The following is a 12,755-nucleotide window of genomic DNA, read 5'->3' as shown; positions in this document are numbered from 1 at the left end:
TGAACAGTGAACAAAATTCATAAACTAGAAACTTGCTTCTGCGATAAGTGCAACACAAAAATAATATTTTTTTAAAAAGAAAAAGATCAAATAAGGCATGCATAAAAAATAAAGTATTGAATAAAATAACATTTAAAAAGACTAAATATAATGCAAAAATTTACAAATGTAGCATGGGCAGAACAGTGCAAAACGAGCAGTGCAAATAGAGTTTTGTTGACATGAACTATGAAAGTGACGGGTGTTAATGGCAGAGGAAGAAACTGTTCTTGTGGCGAGAGGTTCTGATCTGAAACTGTAGCCTCCAAAATGAAGGCCTCAAAACGTTTGTGCCCAGGGTGAGATGGCATTACCTGCTTGTTTCTTTTTACTTGTAATGCCATAAACTGTGAAACATTCGAGGCAACGGCATCAACATCTCCTAAGAGACAAGGTGAACCCGTAAGCAGAAAAGCTACGTAGTGCACCTTTAACGATAACTTAATGGCAGAGATCGGGTGAAGATGAGATAATGGCGTAGGAAGCAGGAGGGCCTACTTAGAGTGATGAGGTTTGAGATTAATTCTACTTGCTGGCACGAGACGTTCTCCACACTGTCATTTTCAAATACGCCTTGTTGACAATTTACACATGTTTTATGTGAGTATGAAAACGATCCCAGCAGCAATATGAAGCGTCCCTATACACTGAATTGAATAGAGGACATGAGCTGGAGTCCAAACCACAGATCATGAAGTACCATTGCCACACATGTTGCAACATTTTAGGAATTGCAACTTATGTTTTCGGGAAAAGGGAAGGAAACAGTGAATACAATTTGCTGAAGCATCAACCCATAGTGGCCTCTCTCTGCATTTAACCACAATATACATCTATATTTATGTCTGTATTTGATTTTACTTTTTCAAAAGAGTTTTTTTGTCTTCTTAGGACTGAAATTAACTTTGACCGTTTAGTATTGTGACGGTCCAAACTGTGCGAGAGTTTACCAAAGGGTGAAGATTTGAAGATGATGACTCATTGTTTATGAATCAAATATCAGCGCAGTTGTCATTGACTTTGTACAAAGCTGATTGAATTATGGTTTAGATGATCACATCAGTGGAACTGGTGGAACTGTGTCTGTGAAAGGAGCGGGGCCAGAAGGTTCACTTGTGTGCTGGATTCACAGGAAATGATGATATATGAGATCAGACAAGGTGAACAGGTCAAGTGCACTTTTTGCTACCACTGCCATAAAACCTGACCTCCTCGAGCATCAAAGACAATTACAATGTTTAGAATGATCTACAAAAATCCAGTTTATGACTTAAATTTCTCTGTGTACTATTATATTTGTTAGACCAATTAATGAATAGGGCTTTACACCTTTAGTCGATTAATCGGTCCATGGTGTCAGTCAATCATATTTTTATTAGTACATTGATTATGTTATTACTAGGTTATATATGGTTTTATAGATGACAGCAGAGTTTTGGAAGTGGCTGGACACTAATGAAGATGTTAATTTGTGTTTCTCAAACTGTTGGTCCATGAGCTCCTTCAAGTGGTACGCAATTGAACTCTTTTTTTTAATTTAATGCCAGTTTAAGCCACATTTCTGTCCTCCATTGGGTAATTCCTTGTTTAGAACCAGTGTATAGTCCTATTTTAGACCTAATTTAGACCTAGAATAGTCATGCTTTGGACCTGGTTTAGATCTGGTGGTATTCGGAAGGTCAAATATTAGTTTTGATGGTACTTGGTGTGAAAGGTTTAAGATCCACAGTCATTTGTCTGTATTTGTGGTAGAGATCTTAAAAATGTTGAGAGCTTTTGTCACACCTCCTTTTTGTCAATAAATCGAAGCAAGTCTTTAGTTGAACAAAAATTACTTTTAGTTGACTACAGGACTACCAGAGGAACACTTGATATTGGAAAACGTATTTGTAACCTTGCCTTAAATTGAAGCAAATAAAGTTTACCAAGCGAAATGCTACCGGTTGATAAAAGGCTTCAGTCATGTTAACAGTGATGGGCTGTATATTGTAATGGTCCATCACTTAATATGCAAGATTAACTTCTGTCTTCTATAAGCCCTGGGCCTTTAACCTGGCTTGTGGAAGATAATAGGTCACGCTCATCCATGCTCCAGCTACAACAGAGAGAGGAACTTGCACTGGGAGCTGGCCCAGCAGATTACCCCCAAAGGAACAGAATCAAGGTTAGTAGGGCTCGATCCGGCTGATGAAGGCAAACATATTGATGATTTACAGTATACGTGGTAATCATTAACGTAACGCCATACAGATGTGGGCTGCATACAGATGACAGAGCAGTTAAGTACTGTTCAAACTTTTCCAACATGCAACTTCACATTATTACTGGCAAGAAATGCAAAAACAATATACAAGAATTTGCTGGATTTAGCTTCCACAACACAACTATCAGTGCAAGGTGATTTAGCGACGTCCAGTGGCATATTTAGTCCTCTTGACCAACTTTATTATACATCCACCGTCCTCCTACAATGCGTCTTTTCTAAAATGAATTACGCTTGATTGTAATATTCTCGCTAATTCCGGTATTAAGTTGGTACTTTGCTCCGCAGCTGTTTAGTTTGTACACTCACTTTCTTGTCATTCATATCAAAGCGTGTCAGTGTAAATCAGTACTTGCACAGTAGCACCTATCATCTCTCAGAGGGCCCCACGACACACCAGCCTGGTCTGGGACAGCAGCGGTTTGGACAGGCCCCGCCCCCCGACAGCTGGCTTATTGTGCGCTGTGCCACTGAAGCGGCCTTGTTTCCTCTGCTTGGGCAGTTCAATAACTAATCTCGATGCAGCCGCCAGCACGAGGCGCAGACAGTGAGCAGGTTTCAAGCAAACTGCATCATGTCATTGGTGGGATACTGTCAGTTTATGTTAGAACAACAAACTGCATAATAGTTTGAAAAATGTTCAAACTGGAAAACTGTTTAGTGTTCATACATTTGCTTTTGCAAGTTATTTAGTTCAATCATGCCGTGTTTACAAATTGTAGGATATTCACAGATAACCCTGTGGATTTAATCAATAATAATTGGTCCACTTTTTGGAAATTATTTGACATCAGAAAATATTTCTGATAACCTTGCTTTAAAGATGGAAAATAGGAAATGAAAGTATTTTATTGCAAAACTACACTGGGACAATGAGTTCTGCAAATAAATGCTGCAGGATCTATTCTGCATACATTTGCTATCATGTAGACACAATTTTATCTCTTAAAAACTACATCTGTGCTGGATGCCCTGACACAACCCTGATAAAACTCTTATCTTACTTGTTCATATTTATAAAAGGTAAATCTAACTTTAAGAAATCAATGTTCTCCTGGTCTTCCTTATGCTAACACTGACAGGCCACATGCACAGCCACTCCCTTTGTCAGATCAAGGCTAATGAACAACACACTCGTGCTCCTTCTGAACACGCGTTTTGGGGTCATAGAAGCATGTGTACTCACTGCATTCTGGCTGAACACACACGGACAATGGGACACCTCTGAAGAGCTGAGGCCCACACCCCAAGGAAAGGCAGATGGTCCTCGGGATCGAGGACCGCGTCCTCATTAGCATATGAAAAGGCAGGGGGACACTGGTGGGGGACAGGTACTCTCCTCTCTGGTCCTCTGTGGGCCAAACAAGTAATGATGAAATTAACAGTCCGAGGCACTAATCAGAAATCCAATTGGTGTCCCTCAATCAGAAACACAATACAACAAATATTGAATATGCCACACACAATATATTGTGCTTTGAGCAGTCCTTATTGTTACATAAAGAAATAAAGTAATGTAAATAAGTCACATATGCCACTGCTCGTTTATACAGTTGTTGTTGACATATGTTACATAGTATACAAATCAGCAGCACATATAGATTTCTTTGAAAATTAAACCTCATGCTTCCTCTAGGCCAGAGGTGTTTTCTTTGCAGCTCACTCGAGACATCTTTAACCTAAAAACATGAACGTTTCTGTTGCCACAGCTGCAGGTTTGAGGTTGAAGCCTCTCTGTGTGAAGTCAGTTTATTCTGTTGTCTTTACTCATTAATCACCATATCGACACAGACCCAGTTTCCACAACAACGCTGTCCAAACATGTGCTTTGATGGCAAGTTTAAGTGCTATTCAAGAAATCCATTTAAATTAAACAACTAGACAAGTTATTACTTTGTTTTAATACTGGGAATACCGGAAGTCTGTTTTTCCATCGCCCCTGTACTAATCACAGTTTAATAAGCTAGAAGAAAGATTTTTCTTTCTTTCAAATTCAATAGAGGCCAATGCTGATTAGGTTTAGGTCTTCCGATACATTATACATTATAGTTTCTTATTAACAGGCCACAAAGGCACAGAGACCATTGTTGGATCAGGGAGGCTATCGAGGTGCAGAAACCTACCCACCAGACCGTAATTTGGACTAGGGGGCGTTTCAACTTTCTTAAACCTGGGATACAGTTCTGAAGTAGTTGGACTGCAAAATCGGTTTAAATCAGCTGACCAGACACGTTACAGAAACATCACGTGACACTTCTGAAGAATGGTATGATAAAAACAGAGATCTGTTCATATTGGAAACTGCCAGCGTTTTTGCTTTTTTCATTTTTAGGCCTTTAAAAAATGGTGTGGCCCAAGACAAACAGATTAGATTAGAAGTAGCCTAAACATGTAATACACTAATGATAACAAATAATACATAATACACTCTATTACACAGTGGTGTTGGTATGCTTGGTATAGAAATGCAAGATCCTGTATCATATTGAAAATTGATTTAATCTATTGTACATATTTTGTGTTTGTGTAAACTTTTTTACCTTATTATTCGTTTTACTAATCATGCTTTCTATACATTTACATAGCATTACTATTATTGTTATTATTAATAATAATAATGATAAAAATATCAACAACCATTATTAGGCCCGAGTGCCACAAGCTGGCGAGAGGCCTATTAATCTCGTAAGGCCGTGCAAAGCATGGCTGCGAAAGTGCGCACATAGTGCGCACGAAATCGAGCGCGAGGCGCTCGCCCACTTCCAAACACTCACTAACGCACTCCTCCACTCATGCACGCCCCGTGCATACTAATTAGTAGTAGGAAAATGGAACATTACCGTTGTAAACGGGCGAAGCCCGTGCAAAAGTGCGCACTAAACGAGCACTTTACATTCGCGGTCGTCATCCCCATATAAAGCACTAATTTGCCCTAAGTAGCTCACGAATACGTTCCCCATCTCTTGCATGTTCCGTGCATATAAGCATGTAATGCAAAAATTGAACATTATTACTGTATAGAGGGCCAAAAACACAAAGTGGGCAGAGCCCACTCAAAATTAACGAAAGTACCCGTCAGTGACCAGGGACCCACACCATGAGGTAGGAAAGCGCGAGCGCTTTCCGAAAATGTATAGTTTATGATATTTGAAAAATGGGAAACATTGTTTTCGCATCGGAATATTATTCTTTCTTTCTTCTTTCTTTCTTTCTTTCTTCTCGGGACCAACCCCCCCTATTTTTCACCCAGTGAACATTGACGAAAAGTCACAAAAATTTGCACACCTCTAAAAATCGTGCCTCTCTACATTCTGGCTATTTCCCTTTTCTAAAATAAAAAAAACTTTAGCAAACTTTAGCTAGAATTTCAGAAATCTCCCAAATTTAACATTTCTGCCGTTTGCGCCGATAAAGTCCGAATTGCGTCAAATTAGAATCAGTTGTTAAACTCTTTGCGCTAAACATACTTGAAGTGAAATAAATTAATTTGGCACCACAGCGCCCCCTACAGATTTTATATGGAGGTTAAATGTTTAGTTTTGCGAAATGTTATGAAATTTGACACACAACTCAATTTTGGCATCCCCATCAAAAAAGTCAATGAGACCCATGTCATAATTGTTATGGTTTTGCCGTAGCGATGACCAAAACCTCCCATGTTATTCCAATGGGGAAATCGCCAGAACATGTTTACACTTTAGACTTTCACAAACTCCTCCCAGGGCGTTAGCCCTATTAACCTGAAATTTGGTGAGACTCATCTTCAGGGGTGAACCGTCAAAAGTTATTCACCTTTTTATTCAAAGAGTCACGGTGTCTGTGCGGCAAAGCCGCACATTTTGCCAAGAATTCAAAATAAAATAGCTTTTTGATGGTAAAACAAAGGGGAGAAGATGTGACAGCGTCACAGATTCAGCAGTAGGCGTACTAAAAGGACAATTGGGGCTCGTTAGCGCCCCCTCCTCTTGCGGCGTGGCGGCGGTGTGGCGAGGGCCGATCATTGCCGCTTGCGGCTATATTTTCTGAATATTCTCGTTAACTTAACACTTTTAATACGTCTGTTTGTCTCCACCTTGTGGTCACTTAGGTTACTATGGTGCATCTGGATTCAGACATCAATTTATTCTTGTTGCAGGCTATACTATGTTGTAACGTGGTATCAAAATATTCAAATAAATTTTGAACATTAGAAAAAGTAATTTATATCCTGCTTCAAACTGTTCTGTTTTTGTTAGTGTGACATAGACTTTAACAGAGCTGTTTATAATAATAAAAAAATAATATAATAATAATAAAAAAAATAAACATTGATTTTCAGATGCCGATATGAACTCGCATCGGCCACATGGCAAAGCAGCACTAATATTATAAATACGAAACAAAAATATTTAAATAACACAATTAACAAAAACAATAATACCCAACAACTTTTGTGTTCCTTCTCCCACTTCAGTGTCATTTATTTGTTCACATAAAGTTTTTCCAGCATCATCCGCTTCCTCGCTGGTCCCGCTAGTGTCGGTGGCTCTCACCCGTGTTTGAGACTCATAATAGGCCTAAGTCATGTTCCTTCAGACTGGAGCAGACTCTGGTTCCGCCCATGGCCACACCATACATCTCACACTACTGTGGCAGAAGTGCACTCCGGACGCGCCGTCATGTCGCTTCTCTCATCCAGTCGAATCATTAATTCACCGTTCAGATTGACCTTTAGTTCCTAGTGGGTTACTAAATACTTCTGTAAGACAATTGAGCACATTGGTGTTCTGTTTGTCGCGCAGTGCGAGTCTGGAGAGCGCTAGCAGCGTTAGCATTAGCCACATTAGCTTGGTAGCAGCCGCCGCGGCAGTGACAGAGGCGGGCAGAGCGCAGAGGTGAGACTCTTATTTTGATGACAACACTCGAGACTATGTGCAAACCATCTGCCGTGTAGTATCACGTTCACTAATGTGACAGGTTCTTAGAGGGCCTCGGACAGCAACGCGCAGAGGGGGGTAGGTACCTGAGTGTTTTCCGGACGCTCTGTGGCCAGAATGAAGCTGGTTTAAATCGTTTTCTCGACGTTGATGTATGTGGCCCGCTTAGGAGCTAGTTAGCCTAGCCACTGCTAACCGCAGCACCAGGGACCAACACAGGGAGTCCCAAACTTTCACACTAGTGATGAGACAAAGAGTTTATTTACCGTTAGAATGATTTATAACACACAACAACGCACAATGCAGCTTGTTTTATATACTTTAAGATTTTCTTTTTATTACTACTTAAACTTATAACTTGTGTTTCAGTATTTGACTAATTTATAAATACTGTGAACAATTATATTCATTTAACAAGCAAATAACTGTGATTTTGTGTCCCATTATGTTTATTTGAGCATTTTGTTGTATTTACAAGGCTTTTTACTTACTTTTATTCTCAACATTTTTCTTTAATGATTGTTGTCCCTTGTCTTAGACGGAGAACCTTCACACGTCTCTAGGATTTGTACAGAAGTTCTGAAATGTCTGTGGATGAAGAAACCATCAAAGCTGGCAGTCCTCAGGCCAGTTCAGCATCATCACTCCAGTTATCAGATTGCACTGGAGGTTATGCTAATATTTCTGCTATTGTCGAGGACACTGTTGCCACACCAGACTTTGCTGCTGCTTGCCCGTTTCCTGACTCCGCTGCCTCTCCTAAGCACACGAGCACTATGGATGCCCTTACGCCTGAACCTGTCATGCAGAGAGCAAGAGGAAATGACAATAACATTAACCGTAGAAACAGTGTTCATCCTTCTAAACAACAGCAGGCAAGAGTAACAAAGCGGCGCAACACATCAAGCTTTAGCTTCAAGCACCCAACATCTGGGAAAAGAAGGCGAAGGGCCAACTCCGAGAGTGACTCTGTCCTGCCAACAAACTTTCTCCTGGGTGGAAATATTTTTGACCCACTCAATCTCAACAGTCTCCTGGATGAAGAGGTTAACAAAGCTTTGAACGCAGAGACCCCTAAATCCTCCCCGCTCCCTGCAAAGTCTCGAGACCCAGTGGAGATCCTCATTCCCCGGGACATTACTGATCCACTCAACTTGAACAGTGGCATCGCAGACGGTAGCGTTTTGGTTTCCCCTTACAAAAGTGGTGGGAAAAAGAGGCACCGTAACAGGCATCACGCAGGTAATAGTATTTTAGCTCCACAGCACATACTGCCTGATTTACGGGGAAATGAAGCCAGATCAGGTTCTTGTACGCAACATGGTGATGCTTTGCCCTCTTCTGCACAAAATGTCTCATTGGGGGACTCCTCCCATGAACACTTGACTGACTACACTTTGAGCTGCAAAGAAGAGATGTCCGTGGAGAAGTTAAGCTCGTCTTTAACGGGAACAAATCAGCACACAAGCAAACGCAAGCGAAGGCGCAATTCCGGCAAGATAGACCCTCCAGTGACCCATTCGACTCCAGTTTTAAAGTCTGTTCGAGATGGTGGCACAGGGACATCACAGTCCTTTAGTACTCCAAAATGTGGAGCCAAAAGTAGTCAAGGGGGACGGCCACATCAACAACCACAACGGCAGAGAAAGACGTTTCAGTATGGAAATTACAACAAGTACTATGGCTATCGTAACCCAGGGGCAATTGAGGATCTACGCATACAGGTTTTTAAACCTGAATGGTTTAAGGGGAAAGATGTTCTAGATCTTGGCTGCAATGCGGGACACCTCACCCTTTATATTGCCAAAATGTTTCAACCTGCGCGCATATTGGGCCTGGACATAGACGGTGATCTGGTATATGGAGCCCGAAAAAACATTCGCCATTATCTGTCTGAGCTGCAGACAGAAGAGGCCAGACGAGAAGTTCAGGAGAAAGGGAGCATAAAAACAGAGGGCAGGGATGGAGAGCAGAGCCACACAGCCACAGAAAACAGTCACAATGAAGCTGTGGGAAAGCCTGAGAACGGGCAGCTGGGGAGAGCGGAGAGTGGCCCTGCAGAGGCTGTAAAAGACAATGATAGTCACACTAGTGCAGCTGGCAGCCAGAGACAGGAGCCCCCTGCTGGCCAGTCAGTCAATTCCACATTTCCAGTGTCGCTACGCATTTCCAGAGGGCCCATAGCTGCACCTCCTCTGACAGAAGTGACCAGTGCGCCGCCTGGACATTTCCCCTCAAATGTGTCATTTGTGAAGGTGAGACACAGGCTACAGTTATGTCACTATTTATTACACATTTGTTCACATTCCATAATCAATCCCTTTGATTAAATTAGTTTCAAATGTATGTTATTTTGACTGGTCTTCCCTTTTAGGCCAATTATGTCCTGGAGAATGACCATCTTCTTGTGACTCAGCGTCCAGAATATGATGTTATTCTGTGTCTCAGCGTCACCAAATGGGTTCACTTGAATTGGGGTGACAATGGCCTCAAGCGTCTGTTTAAAAGAGCCTTCAAACATCTGCGTCCTGGAGGCATCTTCATCCTTGAGCCTCAGCCCTGGGAGTCATACGGCCGCAGGAAGAAAGTCACTGTAAGCAATATAAATTCATTTATCTACATGGGTCAACATTTGTTAAATCAGGACTTGGACAAAAATATCTGATTGGGAATTTTGTGACTAGTATTGGCTGGTTTGAGACTACTAACTTTTAAAACAATGTGGAAATATTCACTAGTAAACAAGACATGGCCCGTAATTACAGAGCGGCCCTTTGTAGGACCCTACCACGTTAAATGGGATAAATATTTTATTAAAAGACTCTTTAAAGAATATACTAGAAATAAATACCCTAACATTATGTTTGTTAAGACAATTTATCACATTTATATGCAAATGCTTTAATTTCATATTACCTTTTGCGATTAACCTGTGATTAGCTTTTCTGTGGCTCTTTGTCTCCTGGCAAATAAGAAACTAGTAAGAAGTTCTCTGGTTTACAAGTTGCTCTAACCAATTAGAGTGCTCCTTACTTATTAATTTTAATGATTTGCTTTACATTAGGCAGTAGAAGCAGGAGAGCCACGGAGAAGCTAATCAGAGAAACTAATACAGTTTGCAAAAGGTTTTCCTAAAAGGATTTGTAAGTGCAAATACTAATTATGATATTCAATTCCTTTAAACTCAGGTTCTGTCCATCCATACAGTGTAATTCTCTACATAATAGAAGTATTATAATAAAAAATAATATCAGGCTTTTAGCTAAGATTTGAAAACACCCCATCCAACCGGGGGCTTAAGCCAATATGTTTATCACAGCCTTTTTCGACGCTTTTACAAAATAAAGCAGCGCTTTTAACTCAGGGAGGCGGCTACACGGCGATCTAGAGCGGCGCCCTCACGCCTCTCGTATCATATTGACTTTCAATACTCTAGCGCCGCCTGCGCCTCTCTGCCGTGTGGATCAGACTCTGCCACTTAGGAGCGTCGTATCGCGCCGTATTTTACATGGTATTTGGCCGTGGAGCTTCGGCATTTTCCAGACCACGGCTCGGCAGCCAATCAGAGCCAAGCACACAAACTTTGTCGACCAATTGTGTTTCCCTCCAAACCAATAAGGCAGCCTTGCTGTTACATTTTGTGTAGTTTCCTCTTAGGGACTCAAGTGATTGCTACACTAAATTTCCCAGACCGATTCATATTTTCCTTTACTTTACTTACTACTTTTTTTTTTTTTTTCAAGAAATCTATAATTTTGGTTTTAAATTATCACCACTTTTCTTTTTTCAAGGAAATTGCTAACAGGAACTACCGAAACATCTGCCTGAAACCCGAGCAGTTTACATTCTATCTAACAAGTGAGGTGGGATTCACTAGTTACGAGTACCTTGGAGCCCCCAAATCTGCATTTAAAGGTAATTGCATCTCTTTCCCACATTATATCTTCACTTGCTTATTCTGAATGTTAAGTTTGTGGGTTTTTATTCTCATTATAGGTTTTCAGAGGCCTATTTACTTGTTTCACAAATGATTTCTTTGAATGTGAAGAGCCTACGTCAGCATCATACAGACCATCGAGCCAAGGCCTGCACTACAAACACTTGTGCCAAATGATTGCACTCAGAAGATAATTCATAACAAAAGGGACCAAATCTGCATGAAGAGGAGAAAGGAGATTTGAGTGTCATTGTAAATGAAGCGCCAACAGAAACATTTGTCCGACTGTGCAAAAGCTTTCTCCTCTGATAATTTTATAGTACTCTCTCTGTGCTGATAATGCCATGTCTTCACAGCCGTGCCGGGGTCAGAGCAGCATTTTGCATCCTAATCATAGACTGTATATATAATATATACTGTCTATGAACAGATGACACCATGTTCTCTTCCTGATCTTTGAAAGTACGACTTTGTCAAGAGGGATTGTGTAAGCCTAGACATTTTATGCCATTAAACTCTCAACAGTCACCCCAATTGACCTAATCAAAATCTGTAGTTTTTAAATAAAAATATAAATTGCAACATGCACAGTAATTAACAAAAATATTGGCCGGTACATAAAATAATTTGATTGTTGACTGAAAGCTGTAATGTTTCTTACATGCCATGTTTTAAGCCGAAGCTTCCCTTTGGCTGTTTGTGGGGCTGAGAATATAAAGTGTAAAATCCTAGAAGCATTGCTTCATATCAGTCGCACTTTCTTTGTGAGCTTTGTATGGTCTAATATTGCACTGACTGATGTTTTATGCCTGGAAATGGAGGCATTAATTCAAACAGTATTGGATTGCATTTATTAATTTGTTAAAATAATATGTTTGGGGGAAACAATTAAATTAAATTTGTATCATTTTTATAAAATGAAAAGTGACTTTTTATTAAATGTAACTGAACTGTTTGTTTTAAAGCATAAGTATATTCCAGATTTAGTCACATTTCCTCCGAAAGGACAAAAAGTTCAAATGTAGTAGTTCTTGTGACTCAGTCTTTGTGATTGTACTTAAGCACTGCACATTTCTGTTGATTTTCTTAATTACCGGTATGTACAAATAGGGCAATTGGGTCAAATGCATCCTTTGGGTACATGATGGCTATAATATTTGCTGTATGCTTTTATGTAAATATGTTGCCTTTTACTTTTATTAGATTGAAGTTTATAACTTCTAATTTCCCAAAGTTTTTTTATTTTTACTTTGTGTTAATCAAGGTATGAAATTAGTTTGAACAGCAACGATAAGTTTGTTTTTTGTCTGGCAGATGTTAAGTTATTAGATTTGTTGTGTGCGGTTTATAAAATGTTTCAAAAATGTGATGCGGCACTCTAATTTAACATGGGATGAAAACCTATTTTCAGTCTTGCTGCTTGATTAATAAATTGAAAAATGGCACCAAATGGCCATTGCCATTGTTACATAAGACAATCAAATCTCAGGCTTACTACTGATTTTAAAAGATCAGTTAAAGGATTTTGCATTTTAAAAATGTTTATGTTCCCATGTTCAGGGGGGCAATGTATCAGCATTTCCACATTTTTGAAACATTT

At 40.1% G+C, this 12,755-nt stretch overlaps 1 protein-coding gene across 2 annotated transcripts; it reads left to right on the top strand.

Annotated features, from left to right (window-relative positions):
• The first annotated feature begins 6,891 nt into the window (after positions 1 to 6,891).
• mepcea (methylphosphate capping enzyme a) lies at positions 6,892 to 12,110 on the top strand. Of its 2 annotated transcripts, none has more exons than XM_072446257.1 (5): positions 6,892 to 7,176; positions 7,757 to 9,473; positions 9,593 to 9,811; positions 11,010 to 11,133; positions 11,215 to 12,110. In XM_072446257.1, the coding sequence occupies exons 2-5, from the start codon at positions 7,803 to 7,805 to the stop codon at positions 11,247 to 11,249; spliced, it is 2,049 nt and encodes a 682-aa protein (XP_072302358.1). In that variant the 5' UTR covers positions 6,892 to 7,176; positions 7,757 to 7,802; the 3' UTR covers positions 11,250 to 12,110. The 2 variants fall into 2 exon arrangements, with proteins under 2 accessions (XP_072302358.1, XP_072302359.1); XM_072446258.1 differs by lacking the exon at positions 6,892 to 7,176 and adding an exon at positions 7,195 to 7,296.
• The last annotated feature ends 645 nt before the right edge of the window (positions 12,111 to 12,755 follow it).

The sequence above is a fragment of the Eucyclogobius newberryi genome, unplaced genomic scaffold (genome assembly GCF_026437365.1).
Source record: "Eucyclogobius newberryi isolate DKJ021-1_F unplaced genomic scaffold, fEucNew1.0.hap1 SCAF_15, whole genome shotgun sequence".
Taxonomy (NCBI): Eukaryota; Metazoa; Chordata; class Actinopteri; order Gobiiformes; family Gobiidae; genus Eucyclogobius; species Eucyclogobius newberryi.
This window is presented reverse-complemented; position numbering and strand designations above follow the sequence as displayed.

Excerpts from the sequence above, each read along its gene's own strand:
- mepcea (XM_072446257.1), top strand. The coding sequence starts at position 7,803 with ATGTCTGTGGATGAAGAAACCATCAAAGCTGGCAGTCCTCAGGCCAGT. Across the intron at positions 9,474-9,592 it reads CAAATGTGTCATTTGTGAAG|GCCAATTATGTCCTGGAGAA; the intron begins GTGAGACACAGG and ends CTTCCCTTTTAG. Across the intron at positions 9,812-11,009 it reads GCCGCAGGAAGAAAGTCACT|GAAATTGCTAACAGGAACTA; the intron begins GTAAGCAATATA and ends TCTTTTTTCAAG.